We start from the raw sequence: 24459 nt of genomic DNA, 5'->3' as shown, positions 1-24459 counted from the left end.
TTATCACCTGTGTTTCCCTTACCCTCCATGGTAAGGAGATATTCTAGCCCCTCCGGAAAGTTTCTTAGTATTAGAAGCTGCTCTGAGGAGTTGGTTTGAAGAGATGAAGAGACTGTTCCTACTGCTGTGAGCAAACAAAAGGTGTTGACAGCTCCGGCCAAACTTAAGGGCTCCACCACAAAGGAAAGAGTGCTTCTGCCAACAGCGACTTTGGAACTTGAGTGTGTTTTTCTCATTTTAGTTTAGCGGCAAAATACGCAACGAATAACTTAGCCAGCCAGTGGTACTCACACCCGGGTGCCATCTCACACCAGGGAAGCCTCAGAACCACAGCTGGGCCTTGGCAACAGCTTCCAGTACCTCCCAGAGTGGGAGGATGCCAGCCACGCCAGCCACACTGGCCAAGGCTGCTGCCCACGTTTTAAATGGAAACAAAAATCTTTTCTTTAGAAAGGAGGTGGGCGCTTTTTTGTTCTCTTCTTTGTTTGTGGAAAGTTAAATACTGGTGGAGAAAAGGCAGCTTGCTCAGAGGCAAGGCTAGAGGTTTCGGCTGGTGGACACCTCCTTCCCAAGTCCTTTCCACTCCTCTCCATTACTTTCTACGACATAACTCCAGTCCGCTACTTTCTGCCTTGTTCTAAATACTTTCTCTGCCAAGGCCTTGACTTCACTTTTTGGAAAGTGGTTACAAACAAATGGCGCTTGCACCACTCGCTAGAGGTTCCTCCAGCTCAACAGCAGCTGAAGGAAAGGAAGCTGTCAGGACATTGTGAGCAGCACTAGACAAAGACAACAAAACCGGACACTGACGGAGAGAGGAGGTAAGGGGGGAAATGGGTGAAGGTGGTCAAAAGGTACAACCTTCCAGTTATAAGTTCTGGGGATGTAATGCACAGAATGATGGCGGCAGTTAATAGTACTATACTGTAGATTTGAACATTGCTAAAGAGACCAGATCTTAAAAGTTCTCATCCCAAGGGGGGAAAAAATTGTAACTACGTGAGGTGATGGAAACTAATATATCAATTATATCTCAAAAACAAGAACAAAAACTGCCATCCGCTGAGCGCTCCCTCCGTGCCAGCCTCATCCCAGAGGCTGCAGGCCGAGGCAGCAAACCCCAAAGATGTTCCAAGCAGAAGCATCTCTCCCAGCCCAGCAGCCGCGAGGCCCCCTCGGGCATCTCTGGTCCCGCATTCCGGGCTAGCGCCCAACAGGAAGCCCCGCAGGGGAACTTTCTCTGGGCAGCAGCCACAAAAACAAGTCGGGCTCCAGACTGTCCAATAACCAGGCAGGGCAGCGAAACACCCTTCAGAGTCTTGGCAGCTTCTCGGCTCGACTGCGTTTAACGCTCTAGGAGTGAAACCAGAGCTGATGCTTCCTTCACTCACCCCGGCTACCCGCTGACGGGCCCCTTCGCTCAGGGCTGAGGATGAGACAAGAAGCAGCAAATTCTCGCCCCTCCATTCCCACTGCCACCCCCCCGCCCCCGTTGCCTTCCTCTCCTAACCCGCAGCCTTGAAGCAAGTTCAACGAAAGGCGTCTCCTAAAGAGATCTCCGCGCCTGTGATGGCGCAGGCTCGGTCCACAGGGGGCGATTTTCGGGGGCTTGTGGGCTGCCGGGCCGCACCACGCTCCCGCGTTTGGTGTCGTCTGGTGTCGCGTCGCAACCACTCGCAGCAAAGAGTTACTAACCAAGCCGGGCTAGCGCGCCCAGCCAGCCCTCCGCGTCGCGTCAGTGCCCAGCCGACCCCGCCACGCGTCTCACCGCGAACCCCGGCCCCGCGCGCTCCGCCCCAGCGCTCGCCCAAGTCGGCCCGGCCCGCGGCCCCCGGGCCTCGGAGCCCGCCCACCTCCCTCCAGCGCCGCGCCCCGCCGACTCCGCTCCCGGGCCGCCGCGCGCTGCTCCCTCACCCCCTCCCTCGCCCAACCCCACTCGGTTGGAACTCGGTCGGGAACTCCCGGCCCCTGCCTCCCCGCCTCCTCCCAGGAGGTGCCAGTACCGATGCCCTGGATGAAGACGAAGCCGGTGACCACGAGTACAGGGTGCCAGTTAAACTCGAGCGCGGTCCCGTCCCAGCCGAGCCCCTCCCGGTAGTGGAGGACCCAAATGAGGGTGAAGATCACAGACAGGAAGCCGACGAGCAGCGCCGACACCAGCAGCCCCAGGAAGCCCCTGTAGCCCTCCATGGCCATCAGCGCCCCATACTCCGCGCGGTGGTAGCCACAGGAACCCCGCGAAGCGGCGGCGGAGGCCTCTAGGTACTGGCACAGCAGCGGGACGCGGCGTCGACTTCTAGGAGCGCCCGGGGGAGGGGCTTTCTCGCATGCCTGTCTGGGAGGCGGGGCCTCCAGGGGGCGGGCAGCTGGCCGGTGCTCAGAGACTAGCCCCACCCTCGGGCTCTAGTGGCCGCCCAGAGCTCTCGCTGCGGGGTGGCTGACCCTGGCCCGGCGTCCGTGCTTGCGGAGAGCTCGAATAACCGATCCGGTTACTTGTTGAGAGCGAGAGTGCTGGGGTTCCATACCCACCACTTTCTTTTAGCTCTTCCCGAGTCTCTTTCCTTATATGAGGGGAGGCAGTGGTGCGCACTCTCGGTTAACAGAAGAGAGGGGTCCTTTGGGTGGCTTTGTGTGTGTGTGATTTTGACTAACGAAGCCTCATGAGCCGCAGTTCTAGAGGACTGGCTGTCTTTGATGCCAAGGAGGCAACTGTGGGACTGTGTGGACCTGGCCTTACCTAGCAAGGAAACTACTGGCAGTGTGCACCTAAGAGAGAGAAGGCAGATACCTCCTGGACCCTGGACTTGTCCGTATGTGATAAAAATGGATCTTAAAAGTGCCACCTGCTCAAACCTATTTGAACTAAAGCCCCACCTTGGTGGAGTGAAGCTCACTCACTCCCTGCCTTCTTTCCAACATTAAGTTTACCCTTCTCCATTGGACAAGAAAAGTGTCAGTGTTATCAACTGCTGTTAAAGAAAATGGGGCTCTGGCTGTTAGGGCTCCTAGAATGCACTTGGGAACGTTCACTTCTAGCTCTCTCCTGTAGCTCACCTCCAAGGACTAGTTTACCAAATTATCATCCTGCCATTTTGAAAGGCCTTAGAATATGCAGGAGATGTATGGGAGTGATTTTCAATGGAAAAGACAGGTTTTAGGCAAGGAAGTAGGAGTGTCAAGCACTGGTAGTGGGGCAAGATTGAGGTCTAAGAGTAAGGGGCTGCAGACTTCACTGATGTCACTATTTTTCCCTTGTTGGTAAAAAGAAAGGGAGAAAAAGAAAGAGAGTAAACAAGTGGAAAAGAAGGACCCCTACCCACAGTATAAGGCTTTCTACGGTCTGGTCCTGATGTCCATGGCTTCTCTTCCAACTCCTCACCACTCCCTACCCATGTCCCTGCCTCTAAAACTGTCCAACCCCATCTCCACCAAGAAACCTTCCCTGAGTCTGCCTATGCCCCTATTTTACACTTCTACCCACCTCCCCATCCAGTGCCTCTCTGCATCACTTATCAAGATGTGATATAACCATCTGTTCCTGTGGCTGTCTCCACTCCCCAGACAGCCTCCTTGAGATTAGTAACTGTCTAATTTATCATTTTATTCTTCCTTGAAATATAGTAGCTACTCAGTAACTATTGGGAGAAGAATGGGACTGAGTGTGTCAGTCAGGGTGCTGGCAGGAAACAGATGGCTCATTCCAGTTGGGCAATTTTATAACGAACAGGGCTACTTACAAAGTTGTGGGCAGGGTGTGGGAAACCACAAGGGTTTTGCAGTGCCCAGGCCTGAATGGGAGAGGGTTACTGAAATCCAGAGAGAGAAAGAGAGACAGAGAGAGAGAGAGAGAGAGAGAGAGAGAGAGAGAACAGTGTAAAAAGGGCAGGCTGACTGAGGCTATGGCCTTGAGTTTGAGGGATGCAGTCAGCCGGCAGGGACCCCACAGGGAGGAAGAATGGGAGGCAGCATGAATATTCCAGCCTTACTCTCTTCCCCTCCAATCTCCTGCCTGGTCCCAAATGGCTGAAGCTAATCTGAAACCCAGAGGGAAGATGATGTAGCCCATATAGGTCAGCCTCCAGGACACAGCAGAGTGGAGAAGGGTGAGAATAGATCCATAGGAATAAACAGACACTATCACTGAATCTTCCAGTTTTATTTTTTCAGACCTTTTGGGTTCCTGAGTGCTACAAAGATTCCCTGTTTAATTTTATGCTGTTTCTCTTCCTCTTCGACCTTTAACTAGTAATTCTTTAACAACAATATCATTGTGTCCCTATTCTTCTCCCTAAAAGTATCTAGTTCTTGTCCCCAGGTAACTTCTTCACCCCCTTAGCCCAACACCTTCACTCCACTCTCGAGTTGATTTTACTCTGCAGCAGCAGCAAAGAAGAATCTGTGGGATTCCAGACTCCATTTAACAAAACATCTCAGGAGAATGAAAACATGGCCAAATAGTATGGATGATGTTGAATCATCCTGAAGTTACCAGCTAAACTGAGAAAAATTTCAACTTTTAAGTTGTCCTTTAAGGACCTAACTTTGATAAAACTTGTCACTTGAAAGAGGAAACTTTTTAATAAAGTTTGTTGTGGCTTGGTATTAACAACTTTTAAAAACAGATTTGTTATATAAGTTTCCCTCAGGGGGTGGTAAATAATTTGCCACCAAAGTACTTACTCAGATACTTTGTGAAGTACTTTGTAAAGTTTACAAAGTTACTTTACTCAAGTACTTTTTACATCAATGCTATCAAAGGGCTGCCTGATGTGTGGGGATGGGGTAGGGCATTGAACAAGATAGCCTTCCGAAAAACCTATGATTCTAGAAACATGTATGTATTGGCACAGATTTTTATTGTCCCTGACAGACACAAAATGCAGAGTGAGGAGAGTTGTGAAGGGCCAGGGAGAGAAAATCTAAACCCCACTCATCAAGAGATCAGGAACCAGGGGCCCTGTTTGCCATTTATCTGCTGATCTTCCACGAGGCAGTGTTGCATTTCTTTGGCACGTACAGAAGTCCAGTATTCTAATGTAAAGTCTAATAAGTTGTACTTAGTGTTTGCTGTCTGGAGTAAGTGGACCATTTTTTAAATATTCAAATGTTGACTGTGTGTTGGTTACTCTGTTTGCCCCTCCACTCTCCACCCTTCTTGGTCTTGCCCTGTGCCCTGACAGACTCTAGTCCTCTGGCTTCCAATTGACTTTGGTCAATGGGTGGTGCTGGAAGGTCAGAGAGCAGGAAGAAAGAGGAGTCATCGATCTATTTATCCCACCATGCCCCCTTGCCAGACCATGGTTTTTGTTTTGTTTTGTTTTTTTGCGGTACGCGGGCCTCTCACTGTTGTGGCCTCTCCCGTTGCGGAGCACAGGCTCCAGACGTGCAGGCTCAGCGGCCGTGGCTCACGGGCCTGGCCCCTCCGCGGCATGTGGGATTTTCCCGGACCGGAGCACGAACCCGTGTCCCCTGCATCAGCAGGCGGACTCTCAACCACTGCGCCACCAGGGAAGCCCTGCCAGACCATGGATTTTACAGTGGTTGTGTTCCTCTTTTGGAGGAACACATGGGGACTTTTTAGTGTCCCCTCTTCCCCAGCTACAGCTCCCCCTGGGACCAGTAACACCATGCGCACTCCCTTCTACAGGCCTGCGCGTGGTATCGGCTGCCGGCTCGTACTTGTCCTTGGTCCTCACCATTCCTTGTGGGGTTCGTAACCCAAACAGACAGAAGAGTCTGTTTGCACCCCTGTAAATAGTCCCCTTATTAAACGCTCTTGAATGAAAGACTTTGTGCAAACCAGCTGTTTCCTGCAGGACCGTGACAGAGACAAGTGGAAAAATACTCTTGCCTAATACTACTGTTTCCCCAGCCTTGTCTGTGCCTTCTTAGGACATACTATGAAAGGAGGAATATATGAAGCAAGAAAAAAATCACAAGCAGGAGAAGTGAGCTCACACATCTTCCTCTTTTCTCTTCTACTAGACCAGAGATTTGGGGATCAGAAAGCGCTCTCAGATGACTAAGATAAAGTGACTCACAGCTCACGCCGGGACTCATGCTGTAATCCAAGCCCAGGCAGTGCTCAAAGGCTCCTTAGGGAAAGAAAACAAGGGTTACAGTTTTGAAAAGAACACAACTCCACGTTAATGGGAGGAATATTCTTTCCTCCTGTGTTGTCTTCAGGGCAAAAACCAAATGTCTGCTTTGCTGAGGTGTTTCTCCTCCGAGGGAACTGCTGAGGAGATTGGCCCCCCGCTCTGGCGGTGGAACCCGCCTCTACCACTTCCCTCACCTGAAGGTCCCAGAGTCCAGCCGCCCTAAGAGGGCAGCAAGGAAAGATTTCATCTGTATTTGGCACAGCCTGAGGAGCCCCAGTGTGAGAAGAGGCAGGAAGTAACTCTCTTCCAGACTTTACCAGACTAGGGACACCATCCCCTGCCCCATCACTACAGGGCCAGGTGCCAGCCAACTGAGGACACCCCTACAAGCAGAGCCCGCCGACATTATTCAAACTATCCAACGGTAAGTTTGTTCCACCTGCTTGTCTTGCTTCGCCCATTCTTTCCCTTGAAAACCACAACAAAAACTGACCGCAGTTCCCTTCTCTGCCTGCTCATCTTGCTGTGGTGCTTCCCTGTGTGGCCCTGTGTGGCCCTGTATGGCGCATTGTGCCTCTTGCTCCTAGGGCACTGTGAATACAAGAAAATAACTTCTTCCTTCGTGGCAGTCATTTTTGTGTCTGTGTGTCCTGCTACACCTGCTCAAAACAAATCCCAGCACATTTTTAGAACACAGACCTTGGAAGAACAGCAACAAATAAGACCAAATCCTCACCCTGAAGGAGTTTATGTTCTAACCTTGGCTTTATAAATTTGCATGGGGAGGAGTGCTCTAGAATAAAGAGAACCTAGGTGGGATCAAGCCCCTTTCCTTTCTTCTTCACCTGGTTATTTCCTGCTAACCTATGGAATAAAGGTGGTAGATGAAAATTGGGGAATTGAGGAATTTATCCTATTTCTCTTCTGTCTGGATGAATGCCTGAGCTAAATGCCACTCCTAATGTCTGGGCTGAGGAGATAGGGCCATTGTAATTTTATCTTGCCAGATGATTAGAGAGATGCAAGGTGATTAGGAAGAGATACGAATCTCTTTCCTAAGTGCTTCCTGTTTCTCCAAACTCAAATGGGATGATGATGGAAGCGATTTCAAAAATTAAGTGGGGGGCTTCCCTGGTGGCGCAGTGGTTGAGAGTCTGCCTGCCGATGCAGGGGACACGGGTTCGTGCCCCGGTCTGGGAAGATCCCACATGCCGAGGAGTGGCTGGGCCCATGAGCCATGGGCGCTGAGCCTGCGCGTCCGGAGCCTGTGCTCTGCAACTGGAGAGGCCACAACAGTGAGAGGCCCGCGTACCAAAAACAAAAACAAAAACAAAAACAAAACACACTCCTGGACTGACTGACAGACTGACAAGGTTAGAATAGAGAGCCTAAAATCAAGTCAGAGAATTAGCAAAGGAAAGAATGCTCTGGAACACTTTTCTTGTAACCAAGCTTTCTTCCACATAAATCAAATTTTACAAGCACATTGGACTATTTGGATGGGACTTTATAGTACGTGAAGAACTGGGTTATACTATTATTAACGAGTAGCCAAAAACATTGTTTACTTTTGGAGAACTTTTATGGGATGCTTCCTTGTTTGGCTGTGTAATAATAGGAATAAGTGCTCTAATTACAGTCTTCTCTGTCACTGATGCATTTTTTTTAAAGGGTGTTCACAGACGGAGTGTCTCAGAAATATATTTCCAGAATTTTGGCTCACAGATGTCAGGATTTTATTAAAGTATGAAGGGATCGTGTCCAAAAAAGAACTCTGAAAGCAGACCAGAGAGGCTTTCTTAATTGGCCAAATATTTCACTAAACAAATTTTATCTGCAAACAGCTTAGACAGACCTCAAACATTCTTAGACCTCAAAAATCTTGCAAAACCTTGATTATAATTTCTGGTAGCAGGTAAAGCTCTTTTTTAAAGAGAAAACCCAAATGATATAAGTCCAAATTTTACTTTTGTACCAAAATAAATTTAGCATGGCTTCTGTCATTTATATGTTGCTCCAAGCCTAGAGCCTTGAGATTCCAGTCAACACGAAGCAGTTTGGAATTAGTGAACATACATTGTTCCAGGATTTCAATCTGCTGTGTAATCAGACAATTTACATGGGCCCAAAACTGGGAGGCAGTTTGCTGATCTGTGACAGGACGGCTTCAGACTAGTCTGGGGTTCTTAACCGGATGTCTATGGATAAAACCTGAATGGGAGAAAAACTGCACCTCTATTTTCATTAACTTTGTAACTGAAATTTAGCAATTTCTATAATTATGAATGCAGACAAGCTCCACTACTATTCGCAGTGGCTGTGATTTTGTCACCAATAAAATCACTGATATTCTCATGTCCCATGGAGAGCTGTTGCAGGTATCTCAACTTTCCATTTGTGCTCAGCACCTCTTCAGAGTAACAACAGTTATTAAGCCTGCAGCTAGATCTTGTAATGCAACAAGAATGAAGCACATATACCATTGTACCACAAATTGTTCTTTTTTAAAATTTTGATAACTCTTCAGTATAGCTGGTTTCTTTGTAATCCCATGTTTTAAAGAAGATTGAGAAGGCCAGTAGTGACAATGGATACTGTAAGGAAGAATCTTCAAATTATTTACTATAAACCTAATACTTTTTTATTTTTCAGTATTTCCCCATTATTTTGAACACATAGAACTAGAACTCCTGATAAAGATAAAATGATGTGCAAATGACTTTTTAAAAACTGAAGTATAGTTGATTTACATTGTTGTATTAATTTCTGCTGTATAGCAGAGTGATTCAGTTATAAATACGTATACATTCTGTTTCATATTCTTTTCCATTATGGTTTATCTCAGGATATTGAATATAGTTCTCTGTGCTATACGGTAGGAACTTGTTGTTTATCCATTCTATATATAATAGTTTGCATCTGCTAATCCCAAACTCCCAGTCAATCCCTCCCCCACCTCCCCTCCTGCTTGGCAACCACAGGTCTGTTCTCTATGTCTGTGAGTCTGTTTCTGTTTCATAGATAGATTCATTTGTGTCATATTTTAGATTTCCACATATGTGATATCATATGGTATTGCAAATGACTTTTTTTTCAGCTTTGTTATATTTATCCAAAGGGTGAATCAACTACAGAATAAAGCATTTTTAGCATTAAGAAATCCAATGTTTTAAAATCTTTTTTCCTTGCAATTCTGTTTATTACAATTTTGTAATCCTGAAGAGATTCACTTATCTGAAGTTTTTCAGGAATTCACATATTTTGCATGATATCTGATGTGACTGGTAATAAAGTAGTAGCTATGCAATGAAGCTACTTTGCAATGAGGTAGTAGCTATGATCATAACCCTCTTGCAATCTGAAAACAACAGGGATTTTCTTTTCTGTACAGGCAGCTATGAAGTTTTCAGGTAGTAACTGTCCATCTGAAAGGAACTGGTCATCTTTTCCTTGATCAATTAGTATATCCAGCTGATCACGTGGATAGGACTTCACAAGATGGGTAGCATCATTAGCCTTCCAGCAGATGACTTTTGAATCCCATTTTTTAAACTTTTCTGTTCTATATTTTATTTATTTATTTATAGTTTATTTTTTATTCATTTACTATTGATATGTAACATTGTATTAGTTTAAGTATATAATAGAATGATTTGATATATGTATATAATTACAAAATGATTACCACAAGTTTAGTTAATATCCATCACCACACATAGTTGCAAATTTCTGTTGTTTTTAGATGTGTCTTTTGTAAGCAGCATATAACTGGATTTTTTTAAAAAAGTCAGTTTGTGGAAAGACAAGTGATGAAGCAATTACAGCAAATATTAATTGCAGAATCTAGGTGCTGGGTCTATGGGTGTATACTGTAAAAGTCTTTCAACTTTTCTGCACATTTGAAAATTTTCATAATAAAATGTTAGGGAAAAAGTCACTCTGCTAGCCTTTATCTCTTAATAGGTGAGTTAATCTATTTATATTTATTGTGATTATTGATATATTAGACTGATTCCTACCGTTTCCTTTTGTGATTTCTGTTTACCACATAGGGTGGAGAAAAGTACCTTATGTAGATAAGCTATTGAGACATTTGGAAGACTCATTTCCTCCTGAAGAAAAGGATTTTACCTGTAATATTATTTTTATCAAAAAAGTGATTAAACAGAGGCGCAGAATGTTTAAATAGTTTACCATTTTCAAAAATTACTTTTTCTCCACTATCATGGGACAAAAGCACCTCCTGCATGTGGAAAGAAGAGAGGTCAGTGTTCTAGGTCCTTGCTACTTAAAATGTGGTCATTGGACCAGCTTGTTAGAAATGCAGAACTTCAGACTCTACTGCAGTCTTCCTGAATCATAATCTGCGTATTAATAAGCTTCTTAGGTGGTTAGTAAGAAATTTAAGTTTGAGAAGCATTATCCTAGGACAAAAGCACTACCTCAAGATGCTTAACACCTGACAATCACAACCTAATGACCACAGCCTGGCCAGCTGTGACTCTCCCAGATGCTTACCTAATGCCAGGGACAGGGGTCTGTGTTTCTCTAAGGATCTGTATCTCAAATCAGTGAGATTTTAGGAAGGCTAGCAGCTATCCTGATAGGCTTCCTTTAAGAAGTCTGACTATATTTCTTGTATAAATGCTATGGCTTTTTTAAAAAAATTGACTCATGTTGGAAAACAGGGTGAGATTTGGGGTTCTTAAATGGTTTTATCATCACTGGAGAACCTGGTAAAACTTTAAGGTTCTTAGTGAAAATGTATGCACAGGACGATGACCAACACATAGAAGGTAAAATGGCGTTTTACAATAAGCTGATTATGACCCAACACCTCAAAGTAGAAATCTGGTATGCTGAGCTAGAATCATGTGAAAGTCTCCTTATTCCTAAAGTATGCTTTGAGCTCTTTCCACATTCATTCAATCAAAATAACCTCTCTCTATAGAAAGATTTAGAGATTCTCTCTCTGTATATCTGTCTATACCTACCTATCTACATCGATCTGTCTCTATCATCTATTTATTATCTACCTATCTATCTATCTATCTAAGAGAGAGATGCCAGACACTATGGTAGGTGCTGAGAATATAACTGAGCAAAAATTGACAAAGGTCTCTGTCCTCATGGAACTCACAGTCCTCTCCAAATACTAAACTTGAATTCTGGACCTGAAATCATCTCAGCTGTGAGGAAAAGTAGATCCAGTGCCTGCTTCTAGCAGCAGGGGAATGGAGCCACAGGGTGAGAGAGAATGTGGAAGGGAGATATTCGGGCAAGGGTCATTCCTCAAGAACTGACCTTTTACTGAGCTTTAAACACATGAAACCTCTATCCCTAGAAAACTCAGCCCAGTCATTGTCCAGGTTTCTGACTAACCAATCAGCAACTCCTAGGGGATGAGATAAAGATGGAGATTGAGGGAGAAAGCATAGGAGACGTCCTTGTCTAGAATTTAAAAATAAGAGATTGCTGTATTGTCTATAAAAGTCTAAGACAGGGCTTCCCTGGTGGCGCAGTGGTTGGGAGTCCGCCTGCCGATGCAGGGACCCTGGGTTTGTACCCCGGTCCGGGAGGATCCCGCATGCCGCGGAGCGGCTGGGCCCGTGGGCCGTGGCCGCTGGGCCTGCGTGCCCGGAGCCTGTGCTCCGCAACGGGAGAGGCCACAGGAGTGAGAGGCCCGCATGACGCAAAAAAAAAATAAAAATAAAAAAATAAATAAAAGACTAAGCCATTTGCTATACAGAAAAAAATTAGTTCAATGTTCTAAGAGTCTATTATGTGCCAGGACCTTGGGACCACATCTGTGAACCAAAAAAACAAAGCAAAACAAAACCAAAACCAGTCCAGTGCCCTTTTAAAGTTTACATCCTAGCTTACATCCTAGTGACTAGGATTGAGGGAGTGCAGGTTTCCCCTAAAGAGTGAAATATGTTATGTTAATCTCCAGGTTCCTGCCAAATACCTCGAGAGAGGTCAGTCTCTTGGATGAAAGCCAGGGTTAGTGCTGTAAGGCAGTCCCAAGCAGACAATGTCATATTCAAAGATATAGATTCTTGAGTTTTATATTGGAGTCCAGCTCCCATCTGGCAGGTCACAAGACAGCACCCTCCATGTGGGTACAGAGTAGAGACCAGAGAGTGAGGAATCTGGGCCAGGTCGCTAGCAAGTTATACCCATCCTTTTGGGCTCAGGCCTTCTCACAGAATGTGACAGGGACGAGGCTTGTGAACTCAGAAGGTAGGTAGGATCATTATTGTATAAACTCAGGTGATTTCTTTTTCTTGCTTTCTTTCCACAGTTTTAATTTAATTAATTTATTTATTTGTTGGCTGCATTGGGTCTTCATTGCTGTGCACGGGCTTTCTCTAGTTGCGGCGAGTGGGGGCTACTCTTTGTTGTGGTGTGCGGGCTTCTCATTGCGGTGGCTTCTCTTGTTGCGGAGCATGGGCTCTAGGTGCACAGGCTTCAGTAGTTGTGGCACTCGGGCTCACTAGTTGTGGCACGCAGGCTCAGTAGTTGTGGCACACGGGCTTCGTTGCTCTGTGGCATGTGGGATCTTCCCGGACCGGGGCACGAACCCGCGTCCCCTGCATCGGCAGGTGGACTCTTAACCACTGTGCCACCACGGAAGCCCCCACCATAGTGTTTTAATCAAAACTTTGTATTTATACAACCGGGTACAATGATAATTGTGTTGTGAACATAGGTTTATGGACATAAATATTCTTTTACATCCTTTGTAATATATTCTAATGTGTAGATATACCATAAAATTTTAACCATTACTGTACTGTTAGACAGTTAGGTCATAGTCTATTCTTTATCGTTATAAATAACACTGCAGTGAAAATCTATGTAGTTAATTTTTGGCACATATTCTATGATGACTTTGTACTGTGTCAAGTAATCTGGACTTACATTTCCCAGAACCCCCTGCCCTGCATGGTTCTGAGTTAATGAGAGCCATAAATTTTTTTTGCATGAGATTTAGATGGTGGAAATGAAGCAGCTGTCATACTTATACCTGGAAGACTAGTGTAGGGTCAGGCACTGTCAGAGCTCATGTACATCATCGTGGATCATCTTGTTAGAGGGGCCAGCAGCCAGGCCTGTGGCAACTCCAGCTAGTTCTTCATGGGATAGTACCTGGGCCTCACAGATCCAGCTCCCACCAGATCTCCTCTTTCAACCTCTCCAAATCTTGGCCCAGGCACATGTGCAGCCCTGTGGTGAAGTGCACTCAATCTTCTAGAAGTCTTCCACATCACTGAAGTTGGATGTTTGGAAGCAGTGAGAGGCAGGTGCAAGTTCTGGTTCCAGCCTTTTGACTTTAGCTCATCCTGTGGCTTCCAGTTTGTCCCCACTCTCTCCTACTTTACATGCATCTTCCTGTCCTAATTGCTGCCCTGCCGACTTCAGGCTTGGCACCAGGTGAAGAGCCGCAGTCTTGCACAGACTGCACAACCAGCTTCCACAACTGTATAAGGTCTAATCTCTATACAGATCTCACTATGTCACTCATAAGTGGTTCTGCTTCTCTGATCAAACCCTAATTGACACTCATTCATAACTATTTCTTTTGGATAAATTCCTAGAAGTGCAAAAGCCGGGTGGAGATAGTTCTTCTTATGTTCCTTAAATATTTTTTTGGTTCATGTTTTTTATTTAGTGAAATCTTTTTTGGAAAAATTCTAGCTTGTTTCTACTTTATTGGGAAGACTCAAAATAAGGTATTTTTGTCCACACTTGCACCAGAACTTTAATGGCAGAGCACTGGACCAGTGGGCTACAGTGCCCATGGCAGTAGCAAGAATCCAGAGGAGGTGAAATTCAGAAGGAGGTGGCCAGACCCACTTGCTGAATCACCTCCTGATGACACCCCAAGGTGACAAAACCTTTAAGATTCTCTTTTTCGTTAAAGACATGACAATTTCCTTTATGGTTTATCTTCTTAGGCTGGAGTCCTGTCTCTGAATCCTTAACCATTGGTAGACTTTGCCTGTTCCAACTGTCTCCATATACCTATTTGGACAACCATTTATTTATTTTTCCTGCATTACCAATATCTATGTTTGGTCCACCTGCTGGGACATACTATCGATGCAAATGGTATCATCTAGGTTTATACAGTGCATGATCTGAACAGCTATATTCATGAGTTTTACATTACCCCAGGTTGCATCTGCCTGTTGCTGACTTGATCTTTCTGTAGTTTGTGGCCATAGCTTTTGGATAACATGTTCTGTCTGCTGGCTGGACATCCACCCATAGCCATCATCAGGTCAGTTCCCTCAGTGTTTCCCCAGCTAGAAAGGCAGATTAACTCTAGGAATCAGCAACTATAAAAATCAGTGCATCCCAGACCATCGTGGACCAGGCCACTCCAGGTCCAGCTGTGTTCCAAGCTGCAACAAACTTAGCTTCTAGAAGCTCCTCCAAACCCATCTCTTAGGTAATAAATTTGCATTTGAGGTACATCAAGACGATTACTTAAGTCTAAAGTGCTAAAACAAGATTCTAGTAATTTCCTGGCTCCCCTCCTGTGACATCATAAAGGCTTTCCTTGCTTATGTACAGAGTCATAAAAGCCACTGGGTCTGAGGACTTTGATTTGGGCAATCTCCACTATAACAGCAATTTCTGGCAAAGACAGTACCTGCCAACGATGAAATGAGTATGGTATTTCTTTTTCATGTTTCTCATGTTTGCTTTGACTCAAATTTTGCCCATATCTGTCTGTGTGGGAACAGTCTTTATTGGGGGGGGGCAATTAGGTACTAATAATTTTCTTTTAATTTGCATGATTCACCCAGGCTAAACTCATGGGAAGGTGTTTTATGGAAATATATAAGGATCTGGAAGTCCAGCCTTAGCTCTCTAGTTTGACATAGACATTAAAACTGAGAAGAATAACTCCATTTACTCTGTCCCTCAGTAGTTTTCCAAGATTAAACTTAGAACAGTATACATTGATTCTAGAGTGGTATGGTTTGGAGGGCAAGGATATTTGCCATCAAACTTAAATTTTTGGTGGGAACCTTTTAAGTGATGCTTCCCTGTAAGCACTAGAATGACTATTATAGTTATTCGGAATGTCCTCTTTATTACTAAAATCTAGCTCCAAAGAATGAGGGGCTAGTTTCTTTGGATGGTCTCCATCACTTGCATCTTTCATACATCAAAAGTGAAACTTAGAACAGAATGATAATTCTACTAATATCCGGGAAGCAGACTTAATCAGAAAGTTTTGTACATTTGAGCTGCTTTTATCTGTTGGGCAAGCCACAGTCTTTCTGTGCCTCACTTTTTATCTAGGATGAAGTAGGGGAATAAACCAGGTATTCTTTGCAATTCCTCCAATCTTAAAATAACTTCATCTTTAAAAAATGGTATTTACCTGTGGCCCAAATGTTTAAAATGTCTGTTAGTGTTTTCCAAGGGCAAGTGCTAAGGAGTACATATATTGCAAAGTCAATAATTTTAGATTAACTGTCAGATTTTTTAACCATAGTGTTAAGGCTATATGCTTAGTTTGGATATACTCTACAGGAGAATTGTTAAATGCTTGTGCAGTTTAATTAAATATAATTTAATCAGTGGCTCAAAAATAGGAAGTGGTCAAATACACATAAATTATCAAGTTGCCAAAGACACCAAAAGTCTTTGAAGTAATGTGAGAGTGTGAACTTGCTTTACTTTGAAGATACTTTGCATTAGATATGCTAGCGTCCTAAATCAGAAAAACTGGATGACATGAAAATCCTTTTCCCTTGTTTGCTTCCAAAGGAATTTACTACTATTATTCAAAAACAAGAACAGAGTTCAGTTTCAATTAACAGTGTACTAAGTTAATGATTAGTGTTTATATTTTTAAGTTTCAGCTATATTAAAGTTTATGAATGCTATTAGCTGGGCTAATATTATATCATAAAAATGTCATTGAAAGTGCAATTAGCTTTACGTGCAGAGGAAATAAGATAACGGAATCTGTTGCCCATTTTAGCTGTGGACCTTCAATTCCGTGACATCTAATCTATTAAAGGACTTCAGATTTGCATACTTATTTAAATTAATTTACAAATTCACAAATTAATTAAGTAGATTAAAATTTCAGCAGTAATAAATCTTTGTAAAGCTTGGTTCTTCATAGAGAAAGAAAAACAAGATAATCTTTCATATGTAAAGAATAACGCTTGGGGCAGTTCAGACTTGCTTTATGGTACAGCACTGAACAGTTTTGCTTAATATTCCCCGTGTACTTACAAAGTTCTACTTTTTCTCCAAACCCCATAAAATCTTCTTTTTAATGAGTTCAGTAAAATATCTAAATTGCAACACTGCATCTATATACTTTGTCAAAGAACATTGTGGTATATTTCCTTAAAGTTGCATAAAGCAAATATTCTATGTACATTTCAGTACAAGACCTTGCAAACTTTTGGATTCTTAAAAACTACCTGGAAAACGCAACAGAAAAAAAAAAGGCAAAGACTAGGAACATTATAGTTCCAAGAAAAGGAAACACAAATTTCTCTTAGCTGTATAAAAAGGCACTCAATCTCACCAACAGTAAAAGATACAAATTGAAATTATGAGATATTATTTTCAACTATCAGATGGATAAGTATAAAAGGTTTACAATGCATTTGATGAGAATGTGGAAATATAGGCATGCTCCTACATTTCTGGAGTTTAAATTGATACAAACTCTATGCTGGGGGTTGAGGGAGGGTACAGGATCTAGTAGGTCTATCTCTAGGAATTTATAATACAGATATACTCAGGTGTGAAATGACACTGCAGTATTGTAAAAATAAATAATTGGATAGAATATAAAGGTCCACCATTGGGGACTGGTTAAATAAATTTCATACAATAGATCATTATGCAGCCTTTTAAAAGAATGAAAATGCTCTGTATGTACTGACCTGGACCAATATGCAAAATATATTGTGAAGGATTTCCAAATGGTGTGGTGACTGATTAGGTTCACAGAGGCGCCCTTCTGCTAAGGAACAACTAGACCTTGGATAGGACCTGTCTCTTTGAGGCATTGTTGGTCTCTCAAGAGATAGGGGAGGTCTCTGAAGGCCCTCTCACTCCAAAAATCAAAATAAAACCAGAGTTGTTCTGAGGTAAATGAGGATAGTGGTAACACTGCTATCAGGATACTGAGGCTTTGGCCAACACAAGGTTGGGAAGGATGAACTGAGCCAAGACCCTGAAGTGATCCCAGAATGATGGCTTCTTTGGCTACACAAAAATCAGTTACAGATAGATTAAAGCCTAGATAAGAAAGGCAAAACTATAATGCTCTTAGAAAAGAATCGAGGAGAGTATCTTCATAGCCCCAGGACAGTAAAGAATTTATAAAAGAAGATGCAAACAGTAACAACTATAAAATAAAGATTGATAAATTTAACCACATTAAAATTAAGAACTTCTGTTCCTCAAAAGACTCCATTATTATTAGGTATTAGAGGAAAAAGAAAAAGAAAATATAGGAGAAGGTATTTGCAATATATATAAGCAGCAAAGCCTAGTAAGCATTACTATTACAAACTGATAGCACAAATCAAACAGAAAAATGGGTAAGACTTTAACAGGTACTATACAAAAGGTGATATCCAAATGATCAATAAACAGACATCCTCCTTAGTAATTAGGGAAGTACACATTAAAACTAAAATGGGATACACACCTATCAGATTGGGAAAAAAGTTAAAAGTCTGACAACATTAAGTGTTGGAGAGAAAAACAGAACAACAGGAACATCCAAACAATGCTGGTGAGATTGTTAACTGGTATACTCTTCCTGAAAATATCATGTGGCATCCAATAAAGCTGAACATATATGTACCCCCGACCCAACAATTTAAATCCAAGATCTATACCTTAGAGAAATACATGCAGATGTGCATCTGGATGTATGTACAAGAATGTTCGCAGCAGTATTGTTATTAATTGGCCTAAACTGGAAATCACCCCAAAGCCCATCAACAGTAGAATGGGTAAGTAAATTTTGACACACCTGAACGTTATACAGTAATAAAAATCAACTGAAATGCAACAAAAGGAACAAGCTGGAGATACATAAATGAATCTTATATACCTAGTGTTGAGTAAAAAAGCAGAACACAGAAGAGTATATACGATGTGATTATATACTTAAAGTTCAACAAGAGGCAAAAGTAAGCCCTTTTGTTTCGAAATGCACACAGAGGTAGTACATTTATAAAGAAAAGCAAGGAAATTAATCAGGATAATGGTTACATCCTGGGGAGAGATACAATTGTGAGCAGAAAGGCACACACATGTGGTTTCTCGAGTGCTAATAATATTCTATATCTTGACCTGGAGGATGGGTTTTGTTGTTTTCTGGTTATTTTTTGAATTATGTTTTTTTCCACGATGCATGTTATACTTCACAGTTTAACCTTTCAAAAAAGGAAGTAAAGGAAATCACTACTAAGATAAACAAGCCACAAGAGAGTGCCAGGAATGAACAGGCAAATTCTAGGGGAAAGTAGAACTTTTCAAGTGTAAATGGAAAATTAAGCAAAACTGACCAAATGCTGAACCACAAAGCAAGTCTCAACAAGTTTCAAAGAACTGAAATGATACTGAGCATATTCTCTGACCACCGTGGAATTAAGCTAGAAATAAATAAAATTTTAAGTAGAAAATTCACACATTTGTAAATTAAGAAATACATTTCTACATAGTGCATTGTTCAAACATTGAAATCATTAAGGATATTAGAAAATATTTTAAGCAGATTAACACTTGAAAGTACAACCTGTCACAAGTTGGGAGATGCAGTAAAAGCCATGCTGAGAGGGAAATTTACAGCATATAAAATGCACATATTAGGAAAGAAGGAAGATGGAAAAACTTATGATCTAAAAATATGTCTCATGAAATTAGAAAAACAGCAGAGGCAGGTGCAGAGCACCGGGCAGCACGCGGTTCCAGGGGGCCAATGGCGGCCAGGCGAGGCCAGGACGCTCCCAGAGTAGCCTTAGCATAGGGTTGCACCGCGACAGTCCCACTGATTGGTTCCTTGAGGAGACTTCGTCTTGTTTGAGACCTGATGGCCAAAAGAGAGGAAGAAAACTTCTCTCCTAAAAATGCCAAAAGACTGAGACAAGAGCTGGAGGATTCTGATAAAGTGAGGAAGATGAATGTACAGTTTCTTTCATTAATGATACTTCTACTTTGCAGGAGAAGTTGGGATAATTGAGAGTATTCAGCTAAGAAACTTCATTCCATGCTTACACCCTTTAAATTTGGTTCTAATATCAACTTTGTTGCTGGCAACAATGGAACTCAGCAGCTGTCTCAATAACATTAAGGAACAGTGGAGATGATGCCTATAAAACAAATGCGTATGGTGACTCTACAGCTGTGCGAGGTCTCATCAGCATGGACGGAAGTTGATCTTATAAACTAAAAAGTGAAATGGAAACGTGGTTTCTACTAGGAAAGAAGAGCTAATTGCAGTTAATCCTAGCTTACATCCTAGTGATTAGGACTGTTAATCCAGTTTCTGTTTTAACACAAGAGATGAGCAACCAGTTATAGCTGTCTAAAATTGAGGGAGACAAATACAAATTCTTCATGAAAGCAACCCCACTTGAACAGATGAAGGAAGATTATTTATACATTATGGAAACAAAGAACAAAGGAGTAGATAAATCAAGGAAGAGTAATTTACTGAACTAAAGTGCCAGTGTTTAGAGAGAGAAGACGTGTACAAAGTATTGCTAGTGTAAGTACAATGAAGGCTAATTTAACGTACTTGAAATGTGAAATGCCTTGGGCAGTGGTCAATGAAACTGAAAAGCAAGTGAGTGCTATCAGAGATAATATAAAAATTGGAGAAGATCGTGCTGCTAGACTTGACAGGAAAATGGAAAAACAGCAGGTCAGACTTAATGAAGCAGAAAAAATACAAGGATATTCAAGATAAAATAGAAAAGATTAGTCAAGAGACAACTGCCTGAACACCAAAACGTATGGTATTGAAAAGAGATGTTACTCCTAAGAAAAGGGCCTATAATGAAGCTGAAGTTTTATATAACCATTCCCTAAATGCATGTTGAACATTAAAGAAAGATGATGAGTAGCTTTGCAAAAGAATTGAAGAACTAAAAAAAGTACTAATCAACCTTTGGAACTGGAGCAGCTGAAAAGGCAAAAAAATTATCTTAGTTAAAAGAGAGTGTAGGGCTTCCCTGGTGGCGCAGTGGTTGAGAGTCCGCCTGCCGATGCAGGGGACGCGGGTTCGTGCCGCGGCCCGGGAAGATCCCACATGCCGCGGAGCAGCTGGGCCCGTGAGCCATGGCCGCTGGGCCTGCGCGTCCGGAGCCTGTGCTCCACGACAGGAGAGGCCACAACAGTGAGAGGCCCGCGTACCGCAAAAAAAAAAAAAAAAAAAGAGAGAGTGTAACCTAGTGTAACCTAGAGATTGTCATACTGAGTGTAGTAAGTCAGACAAAGACAAATATCATATGCTATCACTTATATGTGAAATCTAAAAAAATGGTACAAGTGAACTTATTTGCGAAACAGAAATAGTCACAGGTGTAGAAAACAAACTTATGCTTACTGGGGGGAAGAGGGGGAGGGATAAATTGGGAGATTGGGATTGATATATAAAATAGATAACTAATAAGGACCTACTATATAGCACAGAGAACACTTCTCAATACTCTGTAATGATCTATATGGGAAAAGAATCTAAAAAAGAGTGGATATATGTATAACTGATTCACTTTGCTGTACGGCAGAAACACAACATTTTAAATCAACTATAATCAAATAAAAATTATATATATTAAAAAGGAGAGAGTGTAAAGGCCTTACAGGATCAAGAAAGTTCAATCAAGAGATTGAACAGTTTTAGCCATAGAAAAGAACAAAGAGGAACATACCAGAATTGAGAGAAGAATTAGATGTGAAGTATATGCTGAACTATCATCAGCAACAACTGAAAGAACTGAAAGTAATACTGATCGACTAAAAGGATTTGACCCTCATGGTCCAACTCTTCTCAAAGCCAGAGATGATGCTTATAGATGTGGACATTTTACCTATAAACCCATAGGCTCTTCAGGAGCTTGCATTCATCTTTGGGACCCTGAGCTTGCTCTGGCTACTGAACCTTGCTTAAAAGGACTTCTGCAAAGCTATTGTTGCCATAATCATGCTGATGAAAGAATGCTTCAGGCACTGATGAAAAGGTTTTATTCACCAAGCCACAGATAATATTTTCTGAGTTTTGGAATAAGACGTATGATGTTAGACACAGAGCTGCTTATCATCCAGTTTCCAACAGTTCTGACAGATTTAGAAATAGAAAATGCAGTTGTTGCAAACAGCCTGACATGAGAGGCATAGAGACAGTGCTACTAGTCAAAAATAATTGTGTAGCTTGTGCAGTAATGCAGTCCCAAAGCTAGCCAAGAACTGTAGCTTTTACTGCTGATGGTGATCAGGTTTTTGTGGGACATTATTATTTATCTGAAAATATAAGACCTAAGTTTCTAAACAGAGATGTGGATTTATTTCAAACTGACTTGGAGGAGGATGAAAATAAGTAAGCCCAGATATTAAATCTTCAGCAACATTTGTCTATCCTTGGAAAGGATATTAAACACAATGAAAATTTTCTTAGAAGGTGCCAACTACATTATAAAGAGTTAAGATAAAAATAAGAAAAAGTATTTCTAAAATGTGGGAACTTGAGAATATAGAAGAACTCCAGTCTACAGATGTTGCAACTTTGGAAGATGAGCCTCAAGAAAATAAAATGAAAATGAAAATAGTTGAGAAAAATATGGAACAACAAAAAGAAAACATGGAGCATCTTAAAATCTGAAAATAGAAGCAGAAAACAAGTATGATGATGCAATTAAACTGAAAATTAATCAGCTAGCAGATCCACTTAAGGATGAATCAAACCCTGATGATTCTGAAGTGGATAACCAAAAACAAGAGAAATGGCATTTTGAAGAAAAACAAAAAGAACACTTGGATACTTTAACTAAAAAGAAATAAGAGCTAGATATGAAAGAAAAAGAACTAGAAGAGAAAATGTCACAAAAAAGGAAGATAAATCTGCCCAGAGCAGATAGAAGAAAAAAAATTCTGCATCGATTCTAGATAAAGAAATTAATAGATTAAGACAAAAGATATAGGCAGAACATGCTAGTCATGGAGATCAAGAGGAAATAATGAGGCAGTACTAAGAAGCAAGAGAAAGGTGTCTTGATCTGGATAATAAAGTAAGGACTTTTGAAAGGTTTATTAAATTACTGGAGAAAATAAGAACCCATAGATATGAAACATATCAACAATTTAGAAGGTCTTTGACTTTACAATGCAAATTGTACTTTGACAACTTATTATCTCAGCCAGCCTATTTGTGGAAAAATGAATTTTGACCACAAGAATGAAACTGTTACTATATCAGTTCAGCCTGGAGAGGGAAACAAAGCTCCTTTCAATAACATGAGGGCCTTCTCCAGAGGCGAATGTTGTTGTTGGTGGTGGTGTTTTGTTTTTTCCATGGCTTGCTTCATTCTTTCCCTGTGGTCCACTACTGAATCTCCTCTCAGATGCCTGGATGAGTTTGATGTCTACATGATATGGTTAACCAAAGAACTGCAATGAACATGAGACTCAAGACAGCAGACTCCCAATGTTTCAGTCAATTTATCTTGCTTACCCCTCAAAGCACGAGCTCACTTCTGTCAAGTAAACTGATTAGAATTCTTTGAATGTCTGATCCTGAAAGAGGACAAATCACATTGCCCTTTAACCTGTGACTCAATAGCAAGAAGACCAAAGTTGATTTGTACCTTAAATGCTATGTCCTCATGTTGAAAGATTTGCAAAGGGAAAAAATTCAGGATTATTTGATGAAATAAAATGAAACCAAAGATATTCTTAAAAAAAAAAGCTCCTTTATACATCTGACCACAATAAATTATGTAAATAAGCCTAGAAAACCAACTACAATCAGCCATTTAAAATTATTTTTACTTTACTTTGAGAAAATCAATTTCATAGTACTGGTTTTAAATCTTTTTGGTTTTTTTAACTGTCTACTTTTATAGTGTTTTTTCAGAAGTAAAATTTTGTAATTACTTACATATCTGTTTAGTTTGGGTTCATTTCTATAATATTTTGTAAGAATTAAAAGTTTGAGCATCTGGGGAAAAAAAAGAAAGAAAAAGAGCAGAAATAAAACCCAAAGAAAGTGGAAGAAAGGAAAAAATAAAGATAAACGTAGAAATTCATGCAATAAAAACATACATATAATGGAGAAAATCAACACAGCTAAAAGATAGTTCTTTGAAAAAAGCTAAGGAACATAATAAACTTCTTGTGAGACTGATCAGGAAAAAAGAGAAAATATCTTACCTTACCTCAGCCTGGATCAGCTGTGAACTGAACTTTCTGGCGTTTTACATGTGCTTACCATTATTACAAATCGTTTAGATATTAAAAGATCACAAAAGGATATTATAAACAAACTTTATAATTTTGAAAAATTAGATGAAAGAGATTTCTAGCAAGACCCAATTCTCCAAAATTGACACAAGAAGAAAGAGAAAACCAGATAATTCAGTAACTCTTAACTAAATTGAATCTGTAATTTAAAGCCTTCTCAATGAAAGGAAGGGTTTGCTTCTATTATTAGTATTTTGTCTTTGTCATTGGTCACCTTTTCCTTCTTTACACGTCTAATAATCTTTTATTATATGACAGACTTTATGTGTAAAAGAAGAAGGCTCCAGCTGATATCTTCCATTAGTGGAGGGTCCCCCTTTCCTCAGTTAGACAGATAGACTGAAGGACAGATCACCTCAATCCAATCAGTGATTGAGTTGGGTCAGGGCTTTTAATTGAGAGTTTATAGTCTCTGATTCTTTAGCCCTGTAGTTCTGTCCTTCAGAGGTTTGAGCTTAGCTCTTTGCATACAACCCCATTGTTACGGGCTAAATTGTGTCCCCCATCCCCTCTCAGCTCCAAATTCACATGTTGAAGTCCTAACCCCCAGTAATCAGCATGTAACTGTATTTGGAGATAGGGTCTTTAAAGAGGTAATTCAGTTAAAATGAGTTCATTAGGGAGGGCCCTAATCCAATATGATGGATGTCCTTATAAGAAGAATTAGGACACAGACACATATATAGAAAGAAGACCATGTGAAGACACAGGGAGACCACCATAACCCAAAAGCCAAGGAAATAGGCCTCAGAAAAAACCAACCCTGCTGACACTTTGATCTTGGACATATAGCTTCAGGAATTGTGAGAAAATAAACTTTTCTAGGCTACCC

General features: G+C 41.5%; 1 protein-coding gene and 2 pseudogenes across 4 annotated transcripts in view; 2 read left to right on the top strand and 1 right to left on the bottom strand.

Annotated features, from left to right (window-relative positions):
* CYBRD1 (cytochrome b reductase 1) overlaps window positions 1-2413 on the bottom strand; it is a 35400-nt gene extending 32987 nt beyond the window's left edge. For both annotated transcript variants that reach the window (XM_079924299.1, XM_079924300.1), the window contains exon 1: window positions 2004-2413. In XM_079924299.1, the coding sequence (XP_079780425.1) occupies window positions 2004-2196 (193 nt within the window). In that variant the 5' untranslated portion in view covers window positions 2197-2413. The remainder of the gene's footprint in view (window positions 1-2003) is intronic.
* A 16787-nt stretch (window positions 2414-19200) lies between these two features.
* Window positions 19201-20315, top strand: LOC307188113 (structural maintenance of chromosomes protein 6-like; annotated as a pseudogene). Its single transcript has one exon. The product of its transcript is annotated as a structural maintenance of chromosomes protein 6-like (transcript).
* A 1918-nt stretch (window positions 20316-22233) lies between these two features.
* Window positions 22234-22891, top strand: LOC307188114 (structural maintenance of chromosomes protein 6-like; annotated as a pseudogene). Its single transcript has one exon. The product of its transcript is annotated as a structural maintenance of chromosomes protein 6-like (transcript).
* Window positions 22892-24459: the final 1568 nt, after the last annotated feature.

The sequence above is a fragment of the Stenella coeruleoalba genome, assembly GCF_951394435.1.
Source record: "Stenella coeruleoalba genome assembly, chromosome: 6".
NCBI lineage: Eukaryota > Metazoa > Chordata > Mammalia > Artiodactyla > Delphinidae > Stenella > Stenella coeruleoalba.
This window is presented reverse-complemented; position numbering and strand designations above follow the sequence as displayed.